Here is a 20981-nt window from a genome sequence, read left to right as displayed (position 1 = left end):
TCTTCTCTCAGGATTTTGGGCATGCACGCACATGTGCCTGGCATGTTTTCAAGCTGCTGGGTCCAGGACTTGAACCACGTAATTGGCCATGTGGGATCCAACCACCTCAACCACTGACTGACCCTCAAATGCTTCTTATTTTTTGCTGATGGCAAGGATTCTCTCCCTCCAGGCCAGATGTGAAGGCTTGGGTCTAAAACTGTTGTCAGGGGACCAGCAGTTGGCGTAATGGCTATGTTGCTGGACTCCCACGTAGTTGACCATGGTTTGAGTCCCAGATCCGGTGACTTAAACTCACGCCAGGTGTGTGTGCATGTGTGCCCAAGATCCCGAGAGGAGAATGGAGGAGAAGGGATTGCAGCTTGGCCATCACCCCAGGGGGTGATTTCTCGCTTTCTCTCTGTCTCACTTGGCATTTCTGGCAAGCACACATGCCCTGTAGCAAAAAACTTCTCCAAAAAAATAATAAAAAAAGAAATGTATTGTCAGAGCCTGGCCTGGAGAGAATCATTTCCTTTTTTAAAATGTATTCCTCAGGCTGGTGCCGTGGTACAGCAGTAATGAACTGCTCAAAGAGGAGCCACATTTCACATGGCAGTTGGAGTTTGAATCCCTGGTCTCTGCTCGGCCTGAAAGATGCCAAGGCATGTATTCAGGTGCCCAAGATCTGATGAGTTGGAAGGCTGGAAAAAGTGGATTGCAATAAGACCAGACCCTGTGAAGAGTACATGTCTCTCTCTCCTTTTCTCTCTCTTTCTCTCTCTCACATGTACACACATGCACTTTATCATGAATAAAGGGGAAAAATGTTTTAAATGTGTTTTTCAGTGTTGCACTGTTTCCACTAGACACCCTGACCTCTGCCTTCAAGAGTCCCCTTTGAGAAGGTTGGGGGGCAAGTTCTCAACTGCACCTTTAATGTTCCTGCAGTCATTCTGGCCAAAGGCAGGGTGCTCGGTAATGTTTCAGCAGATGTTTTGAGAACTTTATCTTTTCGTAAACAGGGAGTATGTGGACAAACCGCTTTGTGACTTCACATTATGATTTCTTTTACCAGGTCATGGGAAGTTGCTGTTTAAAGATGGAAGTTATTACGAAGGGGACTTTGTGGATGGAGAGATCACTGGAGAAGGGTGCCGGCACTGGGCCTGCTCAGGTTAGCTCTGGAGATGAGTTCTCAGAAGCCGTCTTAGGAGAGAGTTGGCGCTCACATCTGGGCACAGGAGGCATTGTGTGTGCACAAAGAGCCTCTGGCTCCCCTAATGTGTCTTGTAATAGCAGCACGCCAGGCCGGTGCAGGGCAACTGCAGGACCCCACAGCATGGATGGCCTTCATGCCTGTGAGGGACCTGGGCCCGAGAGGGGTGCTGTGACTCCCAGGCCTGCTACCCGAGGCTGTCTCCAGGAATCTCAGAGCCCCACAGGCAGGAGGGGTGGTTGGCCCTGCTTCAGTAATTTTTAAGTTTTGCTTGAGTAGTTTTTAAGGAGCCCAGGGAGAAGGGGCCTGTGCCTTTGGGATATAGATGCCTGCAGGGACCATCGGCCTGGGATAGTCTATAGGCACAGTGCTGGGGGGAGGGCCAGACCCTCCTCACCCTGTGCTTCCCTAACCAGACTAAGAGACACTGCCATCCCCCTCTGAGGTGGTGCCTGAGGTCACAGTCTATCAGGATAGAAGGGAACCAGTTGACATTGCACTGGGGATGCAGGAAATAGCTCAGACCCTGAAGCCCTCGGTCCCCTTATCTCTAGGGAACACCTATTCTGGACAGTTCGTCTTGGGTGAGCCTCACGGGCACGGCGTCATGAGGTACAAGACTGGTGGATGTTACGAAGGGGAGCTCTCCCGTGGTGCAAGAGAAGGTCTGTTGTCCAGGGACTCATGCTACCATGTGTGGGCATTGCATGGGGCAGGGTGCCCAGGGGTGTGCACGGAATCTGCTGTACGTGCAGGTTTGGCCTGTCCAATGAGGTTGGGAAGAGGGTCAGGGGCTCAGGCCCTGTTCTCTCCATCCCCAGACCCCATTCAGTGTGTCAGACCCCAGACTTCCCTCTGAGATGCATGTCGCACCTCAGTTATCCAGTGCTATATAACAGACCACCCACAACTCCATGGTTAAAACAGTTACCATTTTACTATTTGCTTGTGATCCTGGGGTCAGCCATTTGGCCTAGACACAGTTGGACAGGTCTTCTAGCCTCTTGTGGGGTCACTCATTCAGTTGCAGTCGCTGCTTGGCCAGGCCACATGTTCCCTGAAGTTCCCAGAGGCCTAAGAAGCCAGATTCCTCACCAGGTATTCTCAGGACTCCCAGAAGGGGAGAAGCTGCAGGTCCCTTCGAGGCCTCCCCTCCGGCCTCCATCAGCTACAGGCAGTGAGGAGGCTAAATTCACTGGGAGATGTAGACTCCTCCTACACCAAGAGGGGAGGAGCCTACAGCCCAGTTCCCCAGCCCTAGCCAGGCCCAGCCAAAGACTAACTGCACCCAGAACAAGTCAAGCAGGTTACAGTACTTTTGATTATAAATGCAACTTCCTTTTTCCAACCTCTGCATAATGTTAACAAGTAGGAGTACCCTTGTGCTTCTGAACTGTCCAAAATCTGAAAAACAGCTAACAACAAAGCCATGTTCTCACTAGTTCTTCCTCTAGCATTTTAGATCATCGTGCTTTCAGTAAATAACCCAGGTCAAGCATGGCTCTTTTAGCTGGGAAGTAGTAGATTCTTAGAAGCCTAAAAGCAAACAAACATGCAAACAGAGTTTAATTGTACCACCCCTGCCAGACTTCAGTCTCAAATGTCAGGTCTTGAGGGACCTCCTTCAGGGCCCAGCACCCCAACTCAAATTTGAGAGCCAGACCCAAAGACACTCCCACTGGCCCTGTGGGCTAACCTAACCTGAAAGGTGGCAGCCAGTGCTGTCTCAAATCACGTTTCTTTTTAGAGGTTTTTGCCTTAAGGTGTGTGTACTCACCAGAGAGACAAAGACAGAGACAGTGAGAGGAAAAGGGAGAAGTCACCCCCGAGAGGGGCTGGCCATACCTCAATCCCTTCTCCTCCATTCTCTTCCCAGCATCTTGGGTACGCATACACATGTGCCCAGCATGAGTTTCAAGCCACCAGGTCTGGAACTCAGACTATAGTCAGCCATGGGAGTCCAGTGACGTAACTGCTACCCCGTCTGCTAGCCCCAGTCCCAAATCACATTTGCTGTTACCATCCCAGGACACCCAGGGCCTCCATGCAACCTGGCCTAGAAGGGCAGTCTGGTTCCTAGAGGGTGACAGTGAGCTCCAGCCTCACCACCTTCCTCTTGCCAGTCCCTTCCTCCAGGGAGGTGAGGGCCTTGGGCTGGGGGCAAAGTTGCTTCTGCGAGCAAAGTCCCTTCTTAAGGGTAGGAGGAACTGGGAGCAGGGCCCATCCCTGGCAGGAAGTGAAGTCTTTTTCTTTCGGCCCCTTCGCTAGGACATGGATTTCTGGTGGATAAGGATGGACAGGTGTACCAAGGCTCATTCCATGACAACAAAAGGCACGGCCACGGAGAGATGCTCTTTAAGTGAGTATGAGTCTTGGGGGTGTCGGCCAGACATACCTGGGGACACCCAGAGCAGGTTACTCCCATGAGGCTCCTGAGCAGAGCTAGCCTATGGGGTTGTGGGCAAGAGTTACTATGGAACGAACACCTCTTGGCCGGTCAACTCTCCACCCTCTAAGGCTCAGCATTTAAGTACATTCAATGTTTTGGTTCTTAGTCTCTCGTTTCCCCCTTATTTAATGTGTGGTTAATAGAAAAACATCCGTCCTCCTCACCCATGAAATATCTGCTAGGAAGGTAGGGGTGAGAGGGGGTGGAGCCACCTGGGCTGCTCAGGTTTGAACAAGGGCTAGAGGGCCGGCCAGCCACGCCTCTCTCCTCGGAAGCCGGTGTTTAAATTCCTGAGATACATTCTCTCTCTCTCTCTCTCTCTCTCTCTCTCTCTTTTTTCCTTTATGAGAGGGAGAAACAGAGACAGGTCATTTTGACAGTACCTCATACTGTGATCCTCCTGCCCAGCCACCCCAGCCCAGCATGTTGCGATTGGCCTGGGACTGGAACCCAAGCCTCCTATGTGGCCTCCAGCCTCCCAGGTGTGGCACTACCTGTGCCCTGCTGCAGCTGGGCCTGACGGCGGATTCGTGCACGCAGCACCCGCCATTGAGACGTGCACATATGCTTCTCTCATTCTGGCTATTTTATTATTTCCTGTTTTGATTAGCAGGAGCTTAGCATGTGCTGAGCAGGACCCAGCATGCACTGGGAAGCAGGTCCTGCCATCAAGGGTGGGGGCGGGCAGACATGTCTCCACCACCACCAGAACTGGCCGCCTATACCAGCCCCTCCTAGCCTGGCCCTGGCAAGGCAGGAGCTCATGGGGCCATCTGTTCAGGGCCTATTTTTGCCTCAGTCCTGGGTAGAACGTGCTGAGCCCGGTCGGAGAAGCGGGTCTGAGTCACCAGTGCCACCTGCTTTACCCGGCTAACAGCGGCCTCTGTTCCTTGTGTCCCACAGGAACGGTGACAAGTACGAAGGTGACTGGGTTCGGGACCAGCGTCAGGGACACGGGGTGTTGTACTACGCTGACGGCTCCACCTACGAGGTATCCAGAAAGGCACTCGCCCCCACTCTCGCCTGTAGAGAGAGGGCATGGGCCTTTTGGTGAGTCTGGGGCTCATTGAGTGTTCGAATGAGCTTTGCCCAGGCAGCGCCAGATTGAAAATGCAGCCTCTCCTTACACAGCTCCTCTGCTTCCCTGAACCACTGTGTGTTGGAGGCCGGGATAAGTTTCTCTCTCCCCTTCATGGGGCTCAATTGGGCAGACCTCTGTAACAAAAGGCAGGTTGACAGGTGGAAAACACCCCAAAGTTTATTAACACTTGTACCACATGAATACATGGAGGCCGCCCAGAGAAGTGAGTGAACAGAGGTGGCATTAGTCTCTGGTTTAAGTGCGTCTCCAACGAGCCAAAGAAAGAAGGATGAGGCGCAGTAAGGGAGAGGTGCCCAGGAAGAACTTGTCCACAAGGGTAAGGTTTGTGATGCAGGCTTGAGTCTGCCTTCTCCACTGGTAAGCTTCTGGTGATTTAGAATACAGAGAGGAGACACCTCACAAGTAGAGATTTCCTCCATAGATGTAAATTTCCCTTACCAGAGAGGAACTTCTTTGATTTCAGAGCTTTTCTGTGTCTACAGTTTCTCAGAATTATCAGTTCCAAATCATTCTTATGCCAAAGAGACATATTTTGGGGTAGTCTATTCTAGTTTCCTACAGACCTTTGGAGGTAGGGACTATGGTTATTTCTTCCCCTTTTACTGATGAGAAAACTGAGGCTTAAAGAGAGTAGCTTAGTGCCCAGGCTGCCAGCTGGTATCTGACCTTGCCTGCCCTTGACTCCAGTTCCTCTGATTCCTGGAGCCGCTCCCAGGACACCAGCACCTCATGGAAATAAGATTCACTCCTTTGAGGCTACAGGTGCAAGCATAGCTGAATGAATCATTTTGATGAGAAATGCCCTGAGGTCAAGGTGAAGGTGCCCCCATTTTCCCTCCTCCCGAGCAAGGCTTGCCTGGCCATAGCAAAGGGTTCCCTCTCCTAGGGGCTCATGGTGGGATTTCAGGCTCTTAGAACGTAAGTGGAGGAGACAGGCACACTGGAAGGCCTTTTCAGGCCCCCACAACCCACCATTTCTGTTTATTTTACTGGACATGAGTCTGTGTGTCTGGGAGCCAAACAAGAGGTTCTACCCTTCCTGCGCCTGGTGTCGACAACAAGCATGCACACAGGCAAGTGTGCCAGGCACTTGTGGTCATCCTGTGAAGACACAGCTGGTATTCAGAGTGCCCAGGTGAGCCTGGTCAGTGGGGAAGGCCTCTTAGAAATGTCAACATCTGACTGTGGCCCAAACGATGAGGAAGCAACCAGAGGGAAGGGTGCTCCACGCAGCAGGGAGAGCGAGGGCTGGGCTCCGAGGTGCGCACAGGCCAGCGTGGACGCCGCACCGTGCAAAGGTGCTGGGAGCAGGTGAGGTCAGAACCCGGCAAGCCATGCACTGCCCCAGAGCTGCAGAGGAAGTCGGAGTTGTATGAACCAGAGGAGTGACAGCCTGACCTCTGGTTTATACGAGGAGGCCATACCCTCAGCCAAGAGAAGGTGAGTCCAGGGCCTTGGGAGCCCAGCTGTACCGTGCTGTGGTTGTGCTGCTGTGGTAACATGGCCAAGCACTGCGTCGGCGAGGAGCGGTGCCCAGCAGCACTAACAGGGAGCAGTGACAAAGTCAGGTCTTTAAGCTCTCAGCTGAAGTCACAGCCAGAATCAGGCTGCCATGACAGCCTTAAAGGAATCCGTTATTTCTTACAGCCTCAGAGCTAATATTGCCGAGAAATGCAACATTTAATTGTGCAGGCTACAGAACTGCAATATCAATTGAATTCACATCTTGCCAAGACTGTCATTTTGGAACAGTGAGAGGGAAGAATGGACTCCTAGAACTAGAAAGAGTCCAGCCCCTTCCGGAGACAGCCCTTGACAGAGGGTGGGGCAGCAGTCGCTGGGGTATACCATTTTCCAGGCACCAGCGCCATCAGCAGAAGCTGCTCTGTGGAAATCTTCCTCTGGGGTGCTGAAGAAACACCCTGGAGAATGGACACCAGTGGGTTCCTCACAAGCCACTGACCCGCATGCCTTAGGAGTTAAGAATGGACACATGACACAATAGAATCTGGAAAACGACGCCCCTCCAGCACCCTCTCTTGACAAGGCCTGGCATTGCACTCTCCAGCAAAGGAGGAGTATTCACAGGGTTCAGCTCTCACTGAGGAAAGCAAATAAGGATGGTCTGGAGCTGGGACACAGTCCCTTGGCGCGGAGCTCTCACTGAGATGAGGCAGAGTGGGGTGGGAAGGTGGCGCATCATTGACCAGTGCAGTATTCCCACAACAGCTTTGGAGGTGGTCAGGTGGGACTGCAGAAAACCCAGTACACGTGTCCACCTCCCTGCTTATAAAAGAGAGTTCTGCTGGGACCAGCAGTTGGTATAATGGCTATGTCACTGGACTCCCATGTAGTCAACCGCAGTTCGAGTCCTGGACCCGGTGGTTTAAACTCACACCGGGCGTGTGTGTGTGCATGCCCAAGATATCAAGAGGAGAATAGAGGAGAAGGGATTGCGGTGTGGCCATTCCTCCCCGGGGGGTGATTTCTCGCTTTCTGTCTCTCTGTCTCTGCCTTTCTGGTGAGCGCATGCACCCTATAGCAAAAACCTCTCAAAAAAAAATAAGAGTTCTGCTGGATGGAACAACCCCCAGGACCCACTTCTGGGATAGCAAAGCCCCAATCTAGGCAGTTAGCCTTTGTCCAGTGTCCTCCCTGCTCCCACATAAATCTGCATGGACTTTGCTGCCATCCCTGCTGGCCTGGGCAGGTGTGAATGGTGGTTCGAGCCCATGTACGGATTTCACCGTGAGCAGGCAAAAGCGATCTCTTCCTTCCACAGATGTCTGCATCCTTATTGGGCCAGCCTTTGCGGCCACAGATCACTGCGTTCTTCTCCAGAGCTGTAACGGATCTTCCCTCATCAGTCCCCGCACCTAGGCCTAGAGCCCGTCCACTCCCGTGACCACGGCCACACCTTGCAGAGCTGGCATGTGTATGGCACCAGGTTTCTCATGAGCAGCCAGGGACTGCTCTAAGCCCTTCACGTGTATGACCTTAAAACCTCACAACTGCTCTACGAAGGTGCTATGTCCCGTTTTACATATGAGGAAACTGAGGCATAGAGTTGCTCTCCCTTAGCCCAGGGAGTCCGCCTCAGTCTACACCTCCATACCTCACAGTTCCCCACATTCAGGGGAGACTCAGCATAGCAGTGTCCCCAGCCAGTGACAAAAGGAGTTGTCAAGCCCACTGCCAGCCAGGGCCAGTCTCCTCAGGGCCTGGGCAGAGCTGGGAAAGAAGAGTTTTCCCCACCCAACCACAGAGGCTGTTCTGTCACATGAGTCCCCTGGCAGTCTGGGCACTGTTGGAGTCCACTTGGACCTCCCCTTCTGAAACCTGCAAATGGTGGCACAGCCTGAAGTGGATTAGGGATATGTCACACTCCTTATCCTGAGGCTGACGCCTGGCACCCAGAGCATCACCACCAGGGGGCAGCCAAGGCCTGCTAACAGCAGCCAACCAGCTGGGGCTGTGCAGGAGAGGCAGCTCCCCTGGCACCTGGAGAGAGATGCTGGGTTCCCAGCTGACAGTTGGGAACAGAGTTTGGATGAGACATGTCCCTGTGCTGCTAGCGTGACTCCGAAGCTGACCAGCCGACAGAGGAAGCATGAGGGCCAGGCCTTCCTGAAACTGGCTCTGAGAGCGCAAGGCCAGACCCTCATGGGGTGCCTTTTGAACTGGAACAGTTTTCCTCCTGGTGCTAAAGCCATGGAATCCACAGTGAGTCTTGCCAGGGGTTTACGTGGAAGCTTCTGCTCAGAGCCTTTGTGTACCCTACGTTTCATGTTGCTTGGTGACTCCTGCCATTCTGAGAGACATGGCTAAGGACCACAGACAGGCCTCAGCTCAGCCCTGTCTGCGCCCCATTGTGACCCATTCCCTGAAGCTGTGTCCATGTACCCTGTGGCCTTAGCACTGTCTGTACACCCTGCCTGCCGGAGCTGGGGCCCCAGGCAGTATGCTGGGTCGGCCATCCCCTGGCCTCTGCCTGCACCCTCGTCGCTCTGATTCAGGCATTCAGAGCCAAGTCCACTGGCAATGGCATGGAGTGACCGGAGGCCCATGTCCAGGCTCAGTTACTGAATCTCTGCTCCCTCCAGCCCCCTTAAAAACCAGCTTTGGCTTGCTGGCACAAAGCCCCTCTTCCTAGACTGGGTGTGGACTTCAAATGGAGAAGAATGCTCAAGGCCAAAAGGACAGGCCAGGGCCCACGGGACAACCTGGGACACACCACATGTCTGCAACTGCCAGACCGTGCTTCAGGGGCAGCGGGAGATTTTCACACAGCCATTTGTGCGAGAAGAAATAATTACCAAGTCTGTCACTTGGCCCCTCATTAATCAGGAGAGGCAGAGGGTCTCTCCACATGCAGATCCCACTGCCTCCTCCGACAACTGTCTTCTGCTCCTGGGTCTCAGTGCTGGCTCTCCGCGTCTCTGGCATGAAGAGTCTCAGATACAGGCAGAGGTGGCCAGAGGGAGTTAGGCTGTGCATCCCAGACCTGTCTCAAACAAGGATTCCTTATATTGTCATTAATCAAATATTCAGTCCTCTCTCTATTTTTTTTTTTTTAATTTTGCTGTAGGGTGCATGCACTCGCCAAAAGGAGACAGAGGTGAGAAATCACCCCCTGGGGGGATGGCCACACTACAATCCTTTCTCCTCTCAGGATCATTGCTCACTCATGCACATGGCCAGCGTGTTCCACAGGCTGCCAGGTTCAGGATTCAAACCGTGTAGTCAACCATGTGGGATCCAGCCACTTTAACCACCATGTCACTGGCCAGCCGTTAGCTCTCTTGTTTAAAACAATTTTTATTGTGGTAAGTGCACATAACGTGAAAGTTACCATTTTAAGCATTTCAGGAGCACAAAGTACATTCATGTTGCCGTGCAGCCATCAGCACCACCCATTTCTGGAACTTTCTCCTTTTCTCAAATGAAACCCTTGCCCTATTGAACACTCCCCATTTTCCTCTCCCCTGGCCTCTGGCAGCCACCACTCCACCTTCCGTCTCTATGATTTGACCAGTTTAGGGACCTCAGGTGAGGGGAATCGTGCAGTTATTTGTCCTTTTGTGACTGGCTTATTTCACCGAGCATAACCTCCTCAGGGTTCATCCATGGAGCAGCAGGTGTCAGGATGTTCTTCCTTCGCACAATTGAATAATGTTCTATCATGTGAATGGACCACATATTGCTTATCTGTTCGTTGGTTTATGAATAACTCTTGAGTTGCTTCCACATTTTAAGCTATTGGGAATAATGCTGCTATGAACATGGTTGTACAGATATCTCTTCAAGACCCTTTTTTCAGTTTTTTGGGGTATAGACCCAGACGTGCAATTACTGAATAATATAGTAATTTTTTTTTGAGAGGTTTTTACCATAGGGTGCGTGCACTCGCCAGACAGACAGAGAGAGACAGAGAGATAGAAAGTGAGAAATCACCCCCCAGGGGGGATGGCCACGCCGCAATCCCTTCTCCATTCTCCTCTCGGGATCTTGGGCACACACGCACATGCGCCCAGCGTGGGTTTTAAGCCACCGGGTCCGGGACATGAACTGCGGTTGATCACGTGGGAGTCCAGCGACATAGCCATTAGCTAACTGCTGGTCCCGTAATTCTATTATTATTATTTTAATCATTTGAGGAACCACCAAACTGTTTCCACAATGGCTGCACCATTTTACATTCCTACCTATAGACACAGTTTCCCATCTCTACATATCCTTACTAATGCTTGCTATTTCCTGGGGCCAGCAGGTGGCGTGGTGGTTAAGGCACTACACTCCCCTGTGGCTGACCACTGTTCCAGGCCCAGACCTGGCAGCTTGAAACCCATTTCAGGTGTGTGTCCATGCATGCCCAAAATCCCAAGAAAAAAATGAAGGAGAAGGAGTTGCAGCATTGCCATCCCTCTGGGGAGGGGTGATTTCTCACTTTCTGTCCTTCTGTCTCTCTGGCAAGTGCACACACTCTATGGCAAAAATCTCTCAAAATAAAAAAATAAATAAAAAATAAAAACCCATCCCAGGCCAGCTGGTCAGCCACACGGGATCTGGCCACCTTGTGGTATGGCAGTTAAGGTGGCCAGATCCCACGTGGCTGACCAAAACACACCAGCCATCTATGCACACATGGCCAAAATCCCAAACTAAGGAAGAAATGGAGAAGGGATTGTAGTGTGACCATTCTTCATGGAGAGTGATTTCTCCCCTCTGCCTGTTTGTCTGTCTGTCTCTGGTGAGCACACCCACCCTCCAGCAAAAACAATAAATAGATAAATAAAGCCATCCTAAATGAGCATGAGCCACCTTTTTTTTTCTTTTTAATTTTTTTTTTTTTCCCATAGGCCACATGCGCTTGTAAGAGACACAGAGGGAAAGTGAGGAAGTCCCACCAGGAGGGATGGCCACTCGCAATCCCTTCTCCCCCATTCTCCTCTGGAGATTTTAGGTATACCCGCACACGTGCCCAGTGTATTTTTCAAGCTGCCAGGTCCTTGACTCAAACCATATAGTTGGCCATGTGGGATCTAGCCACCTTAACCACCACCCCATGGACTGGTCCAAGTGAGCCATCTTACCAAGAAAAACAAGTGAGGCGTAAGCCTCTATATGGACCGCTGTAGTCGTGGTGTAGATGGGGTGGGACTCCACTTCTCTGCTTGCTCCTTCTGCAGCAGCTGCACACACTGGAGCTCCCTTCCTCTGGCCACCAGCTGCTCTGGTCTGGGAAGCACCTCCTGTTACCTCACTGTCACTGGCCAGGCTTTGTGGAATGTCCTTGGACAGGCCGGTTTGACCTTTTGACTATCCCTCTGAATTTAGGCCCTCAGGCAAGACCACAGGGCAGCTAAGGGGCTGTTCTTTAACACTAAGTTCCCTCCAGAAAGCTGCCCGTCCCCTTCCCACCAGAGAATACCAGCATTCTGCTTTAAGGCCATCTTATTTTCTGAGACGACTAGAAAGTGAGTCTTTCCACAGATGTCTTGTTCCCAGCCATAGCCTTCTATTCGTGTCAGAGTTTGTCCCTGATCATCTCTTACATCAGCCCAGATTTCCCCAGCTGGTAGAAAAGAATCCAGACCTGGAAGATGAACATTCCAGGAGAAATCATCACTTTCAAGGTGTGCTCGGACCTGACTGGAGACCTCCAGGGGACTTGGTCTCCCTTCCGGCAACAGGTGTGTCTTTTACAAGCCATCTCCCCTACCTTGTGGCCAGTGTTCCTCAGTGCAGAACTTTATAGGGTCTTTTTTTTTTTCTCTTCTTTTTTTCTTTTCTTTTTTCTTTTTTTTTTTTTTTTAGAGGTTTTTGCTATAGGGCGCATGCACTCGCCAGACAGACAGAGAGAGATAGAGAGCAAGAAATCACCCCCCAGGGGGGATGGCCATGCCGCAATCCCTTCTCCTCCATTCTCCTCTTGGGATCTTGGGCACGCATGCACACACGCCCAGCATGAGTTTAAGCCACTGGGTCCGGGACGCGAACCACGGTCGACTACATGGGAGTCCAGCGACATAGCCATTACGCTAATTGCTGGTCCCAGGGTCTTTTTTTTTTTTTTTTAATTAGTTTAGGGACCAGCAGGTGGCATGGTGGTTAAGGCACTGGACACTCCCACATGGCCAACTATGGTCAAGTCCCAGACCTGGTAACTTGCTTTCTCACTTTCTCTCTCTCTCTCTCTCTCTCTCCCTCTCTGGTTAAATTAAAATAAATAAATGAATAAGTAAAATTAAATTTAAAAAATAAATTAGTTCTAGAGGGACCCAGCAGGTAGCATGGTAGTTAAGGCACTGGACTCACACATGGCTGACCGCAGACTGAGTATTGGACCTAGTGGATTGATAATCACACCAGGCACATGTGTGTGCATGCCCAAAATTGCAGGAGGAGAATGGAGGAAAAGGGATTGTAGCATGGCCATCCTCCCTGGGAGGTGATTTCTCACTTTCCCTCTCTCTCTGGCAAGCACACGTGCCCTACAGCAAAAACCTTTAAAAAAAAAATGTTCTAGAAAAAATATATATTACTGAAAAATAAATGTGTTCTAGCCTCTTCTGTCAGAAAATAAAAATGTATTCCAAAGCCCAAGATCTTTCCCCTGCTATAGTGGTTGGTGACCTGTCTTTAAAACCAATCTCGCTGGTGTCCCTTTCCCTGCAACCTCTGACGGTGTTGATGCTTGGTTTGTGCTGTGCTGCTTCCGTCTCCGCAGGATATGGGAGGACTTGGCAATGCCCCCACAGGCACAGGGCAGCCCTCCGAGAGTGTCATCATCCAGGTATCCTCAATGGGAGCCTGGAATGGTGGAGCCAAGGAAAATGCAGGTGGAGTGGAAGGGGCCTGCGTGTTGTCTAGTGAAGCACAGCGTCTCTCTGCGTGTGCACTGTCTCCTACCTGTGTCGGCTGTGGTGTGGTCCCCGCCAGCAGCCACTAGCTTCCAGGCTGTCCCTGGGGCGGCTGCTCTTCGAGCGTTGGCTGCGTTTCCCGTGTTGGCTTTCCCAGAGGGAGGCCTGCTGTTTGGTGCACCTGCTCACAGCTTGGAGCAGGTGGCAGCCTTATGGGCGCCTTCACCTGCCGGCTGTCCCCCAGCTTCCCTCTCCTTACCTGGGCGTCTGCAGGAAGGCCAGCCTGGAGGGATGCAGGCCTTCAGTCACAGGGTGGGTGGAGACAGGGCCTGGGGGTAGCTTTGTACATATGGTGCCCACTGTCCTTGGGCCAGGAGATCATGGTCCAGTAAAGTAGGGGCCAGTGATCCCTGGATGCATTTAGCATGAAAGAACGGTGGGGAGAATTTGAGGCATTAGAGCACACGTGCCCAGTCCCTTGGGGTAGCTGGCTGGCCATCCTTGTCCTGGGGCAGAGGAGAGGTCTGGCTACTAGAGCCACGGAGGCGAATGATGGTGCCAAGGGAGGGTGGAGAGACCCAGCGTATGCTAAGGGACCCTTGAAAACATAGGAGGAGGCATCATATCCATATAGTCACTTTCTAAAATCACATAAAGAAAAACAGCACTAGAAGGTGCTCATTTCGCTAGAAATGAGAAAGGAGAGAGTACTTACATTTTATACTTTTTTATTTAAATTCAACTTATTCTTAGTAGCAACAGCACTGAAAGAGTCCCCCAGGCCAGCCCAGTGATTCTGTGCTCATCAAAGGGGGGAGGGCATCCCCAGTAGTACAGTGGTTAAGTGCTGTGCATTGGAAGGCAGATCTCACATGGCTGACCACAGTTCGAATCCCTGCCCTGACAACATGAAAAACAAATATACGTGCATATGCACGCATGCCCCAGATCCTGATGGGATGGAGAAATGGAGGGAAATGGATTATGGCATTACCACACCTAATGGGTGTGGGGAGGTACTGTCTCCATCTCTGTCTCTCTATCTCTGGGGAACACACATGCCCTCTGGCAACTGAAAAAAGTATCAAAGTGAAATGACTGAGCCAGTAGGATCCCATGTGGCTGCTCCGGTAGCTAGGAGAGCTGAGCCTCAGCCTCAAGGAGTGAAGAGAGGTCAGGGACAGCAGGTGGCATGGAGGTTGGGGCGCTGGACTACCACATGACCAACCGTGGTTCGAGTCCTGGACCTGGTAGCTTGCTTTCTCATTTTCTGTCTCTCTCACTGTGTCTCTCTCTGGTGAATGTGAGCCCTATAGCAAACTAAAATGATAATAATAATAATTAATAAATGTAGGTAATTCTTTAAAAGAGAGAGAAAGCTCACAGGAAGGGTCTGAGCTGCTCTGCCGCCAGCCCCATGCAGGCTTCCCCCTCACAGCACTGGGGTGCTTCCCTCTCACCTTGCAAACCATTTCCTTATGTGGAGTCCCCTCCTGTGTGCATCTTGCTTTGCTCTGACTGTGGCTATAGGCCCCAAATGACTTCCTTTGCTGATTCTGTTGGCACCAACTCCTGGTGTCCCTTGCCACATACCTGTCCTTACCTGAATGCCGGGCACAGCAGGTGGCAGCCTCAGGTGTTTGTGTCCTGTCCTCTCCCCAGGGGAGCTTCTGCGACTGACTCCCACATGTAAGACCCTCACATTAGACATTGCCCTGGGTGGTCCTGGGTTCACCTGGACACCCAGCAAGCCAGAGGCCAGGCAGGAGGTGGCTATTCCCAGGTTGGGGGCCAGCCCTCACCCAGCTGCCACCTCAGATGGCTACATTGAGGCCTTAGGACCTCAGTTCGAATCCCAGCCCTGACAACATGAAAAACAAATATACGTGCATATGCGCGCATGGTAAGGGCGTTGTCCACAGGTATGGTAAGGAGCCCCCAACACCCTGGGCTGTAGGACGTTAGTATGTATTCGTTCATGCTTTGGGTGTGCATCAGTGAACTGAGAAATTAAGGAATTTTCAAATGTAGGATTTATAGTATTAATTAGAAAGACCCTGCACTGTTAGACTGGTTGCACTGCTCACTTGAATATATTTGTCCCAACTATGGCTTGAATTAAAGCCATGAATATCCAGCTCACCTGGAACTATTGTGTGGGCTTGAATTTCACGAGTGTGGTTAGCCGGTAGCCCTTCCTAACAGTGCTAAGCCCACGGGTGCTGAATTCTCATACCACCCAGCACTGTGGCCCACGAGGCCCCTATACCGTGGCTTCTCACGTACAGACCTGCTCCAGCCTTCCCCGTGGGCAGACTCTGCATCTCTGTGTGTTTCATAACCACGTGTGTCTGGTCTCTCCCTCCCTGGTCATGTCTCCGCTGTCACTCACCTGTGGACAGGCACAAGGCCTCTGCCCAGACCTGCCCCCTAGACTTTACTGTCCTTTTTAAAAGTCGAGCAGGTGGGAAGCGCCGACAAAGGAAAGCTGCCACTCACATTACTGACTGCGGCAGGGTCCTGGACCATGGTGAACAGTCAGCCTCGTGCTGCCCAGAGTGTCTCTAAGTGATGTCAGTGGAGTCGGTATCATGGTTTATCATGGGCCTGTGAGAGGGAAGTGCCTTCACCCCTCAATGGATGCAGGTGTGAGTCGAGTAAGAGTGAGGATGACTGTCCCAGGAAGAAGATGGGAAGGCCACTAGAGAGATGCCGACGAAATGCACAGGACCATGCTGGGCTTAGTGTGAAATCTGGGGTCATATGACAGAGATCCCAGAGACTGCAAGGCTGAGGTGACAGCCTGTGTGCAGGTGCGGGTGCCTGTGGGCCTCCAAGCAGAGTCCGTCTCCTGGGGCCCACCAGACAGTGGTTGGTACTCTCTGTGAGCGGGAGCTGATTCCTGCCCTCTGAACCTCAGAACCCCTCGCCCTACATGCAGCCGTGGCACGTGACCTGGCGAGGGGTCTTCTGTCTGTGTCTGCAGTGTGCCACCTGCACTGAAGGAAAGGCCTGTCCTTGTCAGGGGTCGGCTTGCTCAGGACACAGGCAGGCACAGGAAACCACAGCTCTTGCCAGAAGGCTGTTGGCCGAGGGGACACCAGCACCGCAGCATGTTGGCAGGAACGGTACAATGCCACCAAGCCCTTGGCATGGAGCAGTCCAGGAGACCACACATACTGAGCGGTCAGCACGTGGCCTCAGGAAGCTGGGGGCAGATCTTGGACTCTGTAGAGAAAGAGAATCCTGTGGGTCTCTCCTGTGGCTCCACTACTCCTGTAGGAGGGTGACTTGGGTGACTCTCAGGAAGACAACCCCTGTTTGGATCCTGAAGGGGTTTGTGCTGTGGAAGGGCAGTCATGCCTCTGGCCACCTGGCCTCTCCTGGAGCTGAGAGCTACTGTTCACATCCGCCAGTGCCCATGGGGGCTACCAGTCATCTCAGTGAACCTTGCCTGGAGCTGTGGGCTGTCCACCGGGGCAGCACCTGTGATCACCTCTGCCTCCACCAGCGTGGCCCAGACCTGAGGTTCCTCTTCATTCTGTGGTCTTTCAATGACATCGGGCGTCCACTTCCCCCTTGTGCACCTACGGCTGTAGGTTCCAACACCATAGGAGGCCTTTTTTCCTGAACTTGGGCTGTCAGCCCTTTAGTTCTGTAGCCCTCCCTGGTCTTTGTGGTCTGCACCATCTGGGGGACATGGCCTCCTGGCTCCCTGCAGGCCTGAGAGAGAGTCTCTCCCTGTCTGTTGCTGCTCCCCAGCTCCAGACCTGGCCTGTGCCTGCTGTAGGTGTCCTTCATTTCTTCCCCAAGTCTGTGGCACGTGTCCTGGGGCTAGGGATCCACAGAGAGGCCTAGATAGCCCACACCGCAGCCTCCCACGGCTGTTGGGGGTCCCACTTAGAAAGGCACTGGAAGAGGGCGGGGAGATAGGAGCCCAATTAACTTCTGCAAAACAGTGAATAGAACCCAAACCTGCCGTTGGTTATATTTTCTTCTAATAAAAGTAATTCATAGTCTCATAAAATACCATTACCATCTTGAATTTTTCCATGAAAATAATTTCCCTGCTATTTCCCATTCTTTTCTACTCTTTGTGGTGTATGTGTCTTAGAAAGCCAGGCTGATTGTGGAGGAGGCAGAGTTGGGGTGTGCAGGGAGCAGGCATTTCCCCAAGCGTCCGGATATGTTTATTCAAGCTGTGTCTTTTAATTGGCCTTTTTATTTATACATGAACAATGTAACAGAACAATCATGGCACCTTAATCCTAACGCTATTGTGGTTTGCAGGTTCGGGTCTCCTTTATGATGCACTGCACAAATGCAAAATCTTTGTATTAGAAGGATTTTTGTGCTGAAAGTGTGCCCATTTCAGATGGGGTTTTGTTTGCATTTTGTATACTGTGCCATTGTTCCCCTGCTTCTTGGCATCATTAAAATTCTAAAGGGAATATATTTTGCAAACTACATTGGATCACATTCTAATAAAAGTCAGCTTCTTACCAGCAGAGGAAAGGCCTCAGGACTCTGGCTCTCTAGCAGCCTTTGCTCCCGGGGGGCTGTTGGAGCCTTGGGGAGCCAAGGTGCCCCGCCCCCAACTCGCCATGGTGCCACTTCATCTGAGGCTGTGCTGTTCTCTCTGCAGGGACAGTGGCACAGTGATGTGTTTAGTGGACTGGGCCGCATGGCCCACTGCTCAGGAGCTGTCTACTATGGACTGTGGATCAACGGCCACCCAGCAGGTAGGTGTCCTCAGTCTTCCCACTGGCCTTGTGGGGTCATTTCTAGAGTTGATCATGTTCTCTCTCAGGTGGTCCTGGCTGTCACATGGGAGGTGTTGGGCCATAAGCTCATTGAAGAGGGGCTGGGATAGGTGGGATATAAAGTCCACCCCCCCCCTTTTTTTTCCCAAAAAAATCATGTCCTATTTGATTATAAAAGGGTTTGTGAACATGCGGAGGCGAAATCAGACCTAAGACACAGGTTGTCCTGTTATAACCAGGCCTTCCCAGCCATAGAGACCTTCTAGCCATGGGGACATCCTAACTAGAGGAACCTCTCATCCAGGGGGACCTCCCAACAATAGGGACATTCCAACTAAAGGGACCTCCTAGTTATGGGGGCCTTCCAAGCATGGGGACCTCCCAGCTATAGGACCATCCATGAGGACATCCCAACTGAGGGGACCTTCTAGCCACAGGGCTTTTTAGCCACAAGGACTTTCCAGTCATGGGGACATCCCAACTAGGTAGACCTCAGAGCTAAAAGACCTCCTAGCTATGGACACCTCCCAGACATGGGGGCCTCTCAGTCATGGGGACATCCCAGCTATAAGACCTCCTAGCCATGGGGACATCCCTGTAGGGGGACCTCCCAGCCATGCAGCTTTCTAGCCATGGAGACCTCCCAGCTATAGGATCTCCTAACCACTGAGACCTCCATGCCATGGGACTTTCCATCCACAGGTGCCTCTCAGGTAAGGGAACTTCCTGGTCATGGGGAGGGGAGCTCTAAGCTATAGGATCCTCCCAGCCATAGAGGCCTCCCAGCCATGAGGACCTCCCAGCCACAAAGACATCTCAGCTGTAGAACCTCCCAGCTGTGGGGACATCTCAAGTAGGGGTACATCCCAGCCACAAGGCCTTCTAGCCATGGAGATGTCCAGCATGGGAACATCCTAGCCACAGGACTTTTAGCCTCAGGCACCTCCCAGTCACAGGACCTCCTAGCCACTGGGGTTCTCAGCCACCAAATATCCCAGCAAAAAGGCCTCATTGTCATAGGTACCTCCCAGCCACAGAGCCTCCTAGCCACAGGGACCTCCCATACATGGGGCATCCCAGCCACAGGGACTTTCCAGCCATGGGGATCTCCAAGCCACAGGACCCACTTAGTCACAGATGAGTATCAAGACCCATTAGTGGAAGCAGCTACAGGGTGATAGTAACCACTGTGCTCAGTGCAGACACTGACACCTGCTAGGCCGGGGGGACTCCTTATGAGGGCCAAAGTCTTGGGAAAGGTAGGAGTGGCCACAATGGCAGAGGAGCTCTTAGGGGTGGGGCCTGGCAGTATAATCCCCCAGGGGGGCCCACAGGCATCTACACGGCTGGGTCCTGGCCCAGGTGGAATCTCCTTGAGGGGCCCTTGGAGTCCTAGGCAGGGCCCTTGGCTCACTAAGAGCATCTTGGTAACCTCACCTTGAGAAAAGGAATCCAGATCACAATACCTGCACCACCACCTCCACTACCACCACCACCCTCTCAAATCACCTTGGTCCTTGTCAAAATCTCAAGGTGGAGAAGACCGGGCAAGAGGCACGATAAGAGGCCGCCTCTATTCACCTCTACTAAGGTCTCGCTCCATGCTAAATGGATTACAGGTTTACCCGGTGGGCTATGGGTGACCCTCCCAGAACATAGCAGAGCTCTGGAACATTCCTCATCCCCACAGGCCCCATGAACTCCAGCAGCACCCTGTCTCTCTGTGACATGTGCTTCCTCCTACCTGGAATGTCGCTGGTGGACTCTGCTCTGCCTCTTCAAGTTAGCCTTAAATCCTAAGCATCTGCCAGCATTTGCTTTTAAAGACCTTCCACTGTGCTTTGCCCGAGGCCACTTGATATGGGAGAGTCACAGATGCAGGGGTAGAGGGACACTGTAAAAAAAAAAAAAAAAATGTCATCTCTGGCTGCTCAGACACAGTGATGCCCCTGCAGGCCCTAGTGGAGCGGAGTGGCCCTGATTACCAGTAGGTGCCAGTGGCCTCGATGGACCCACCCTAGCCAGGCCAGCTCCTGGGCAGCCCGCAGCCAGCATGTCAGCACACTGGCCTAGCCCAGGGGTCGCAAGGTCTGAACCCCCACTGTGAGAAAACATGCAGGAGCATTCCACCTGCATGCTAGCACGAGGCCCCTACCCGCTTGCTTCTCCCCCTTCAGCGTTCACTGGACCCCTGCGTTCTGTTTGATGTGATTGGTCCAATTATGAAATGATCTACTCTAAGTCATTATAGCTGACCCTTATAATGGGTGTCACTTCTCTATAAGGCGTCATGGAGGATTTTTAGACATTTTCAGTTGTGTGCTTGTGTTTATGATTGTCACACAAAGCTCTCTTTGCTGTGGTGCTCTAGGAAGACCATATCTCTGAGGTGTCCCTCAATAGCACCTCTGACTAGATAGGAGAGTGCCAAAACCCAGGGTTCTCAATTCCAGCATGAGCCATCTAGGGAACAGCCATCCCAGCCGCTCACTAAATCCACTCTGCTCTCTACCAGCCCAAGCCACAAAGATCGTGATTTTGGGGCCAGAGGTGATGGAAGTAGACCAGGGATCTCCCTTCACGTTGAATGTTCAGCTGCAGCTGGACAGTGGGGATGTTGCCAAGGGTAAGTGTCTCCAGGATGATGACAGAACTTTTCCAAAAGACAAACAAGTGTTGGGTTCTTAAGCAGCAGAAATGCAGACGAGATGCCACGTGGATGGACTCCTGACACTCCGTGGTGATTTCTGCAGATGCCCTGCAGCTAGTGGGGAGTAGAGGTTTGTGTTTATGAACATCCATACATGTGTGCACATATGTGTGTGTGTGTGATGTGCAGGAGTGTGCACATGTGTGGATGTGCATATGTATGAGCGTGTATCAGTATACGTATGTGTCTTTGAGGCTAGCATGCATCTTACAGAATGCAGAAGACAGATGAGATGCCATCAGCTGGGTTGAGAGAGCCGGTGTGTGCCAGTGGCTCAACTATGCAAAAAAAAAGAGTTTTTTCTTGTCCTCTTTGAAATAATCAAGGAAGGACAGATTTCCAGATTCCTTTTTTTTTTTTTTTTTTTTTTTTTTTTGTATGTGAAATGGGGTACAT

The 20981-nt window shown here is 51.9% G+C and overlaps 1 protein-coding gene across 3 annotated transcripts in view; it reads left to right on the top strand.

The window, feature by feature from the left end:
- The window catches only part of MORN1 (MORN repeat containing 1), an 80634-nt gene that overhangs the window by 3088 nt on the left and 56565 nt on the right, over positions 1-20981 (top strand). For all 3 annotated transcript variants that reach the window (XM_006161166.3, XM_006161167.3, XM_006161168.3), the window contains exons 3-8: positions 1058-1156; positions 1753-1863; positions 3467-3557; positions 4551-4638; positions 17758-17854; positions 20391-20501. In XM_006161166.3, the coding sequence (XP_006161228.1) occupies positions 1058-1156; positions 1753-1863; positions 3467-3557; positions 4551-4638; positions 17758-17854; positions 20391-20501 (597 nt within the window). The remainder of the gene's footprint in view (positions 1-1057; positions 1157-1752; positions 1864-3466; positions 3558-4550; positions 4639-17757; positions 17855-20390; positions 20502-20981) is intronic.

This window comes from Tupaia chinensis, unplaced genomic scaffold, assembly GCF_000334495.1.
Source record: "Tupaia chinensis unplaced genomic scaffold, TupChi_1.0 Scaffold138365_1, whole genome shotgun sequence".
NCBI classification, from domain to species: Eukaryota; Metazoa; Chordata; class Mammalia; order Scandentia; family Tupaiidae; genus Tupaia; species Tupaia belangeri.
The sequence above is the reverse complement of the archived record's forward strand: the minus strand, read 5'-3'. Positions and strand labels throughout refer to the sequence as shown.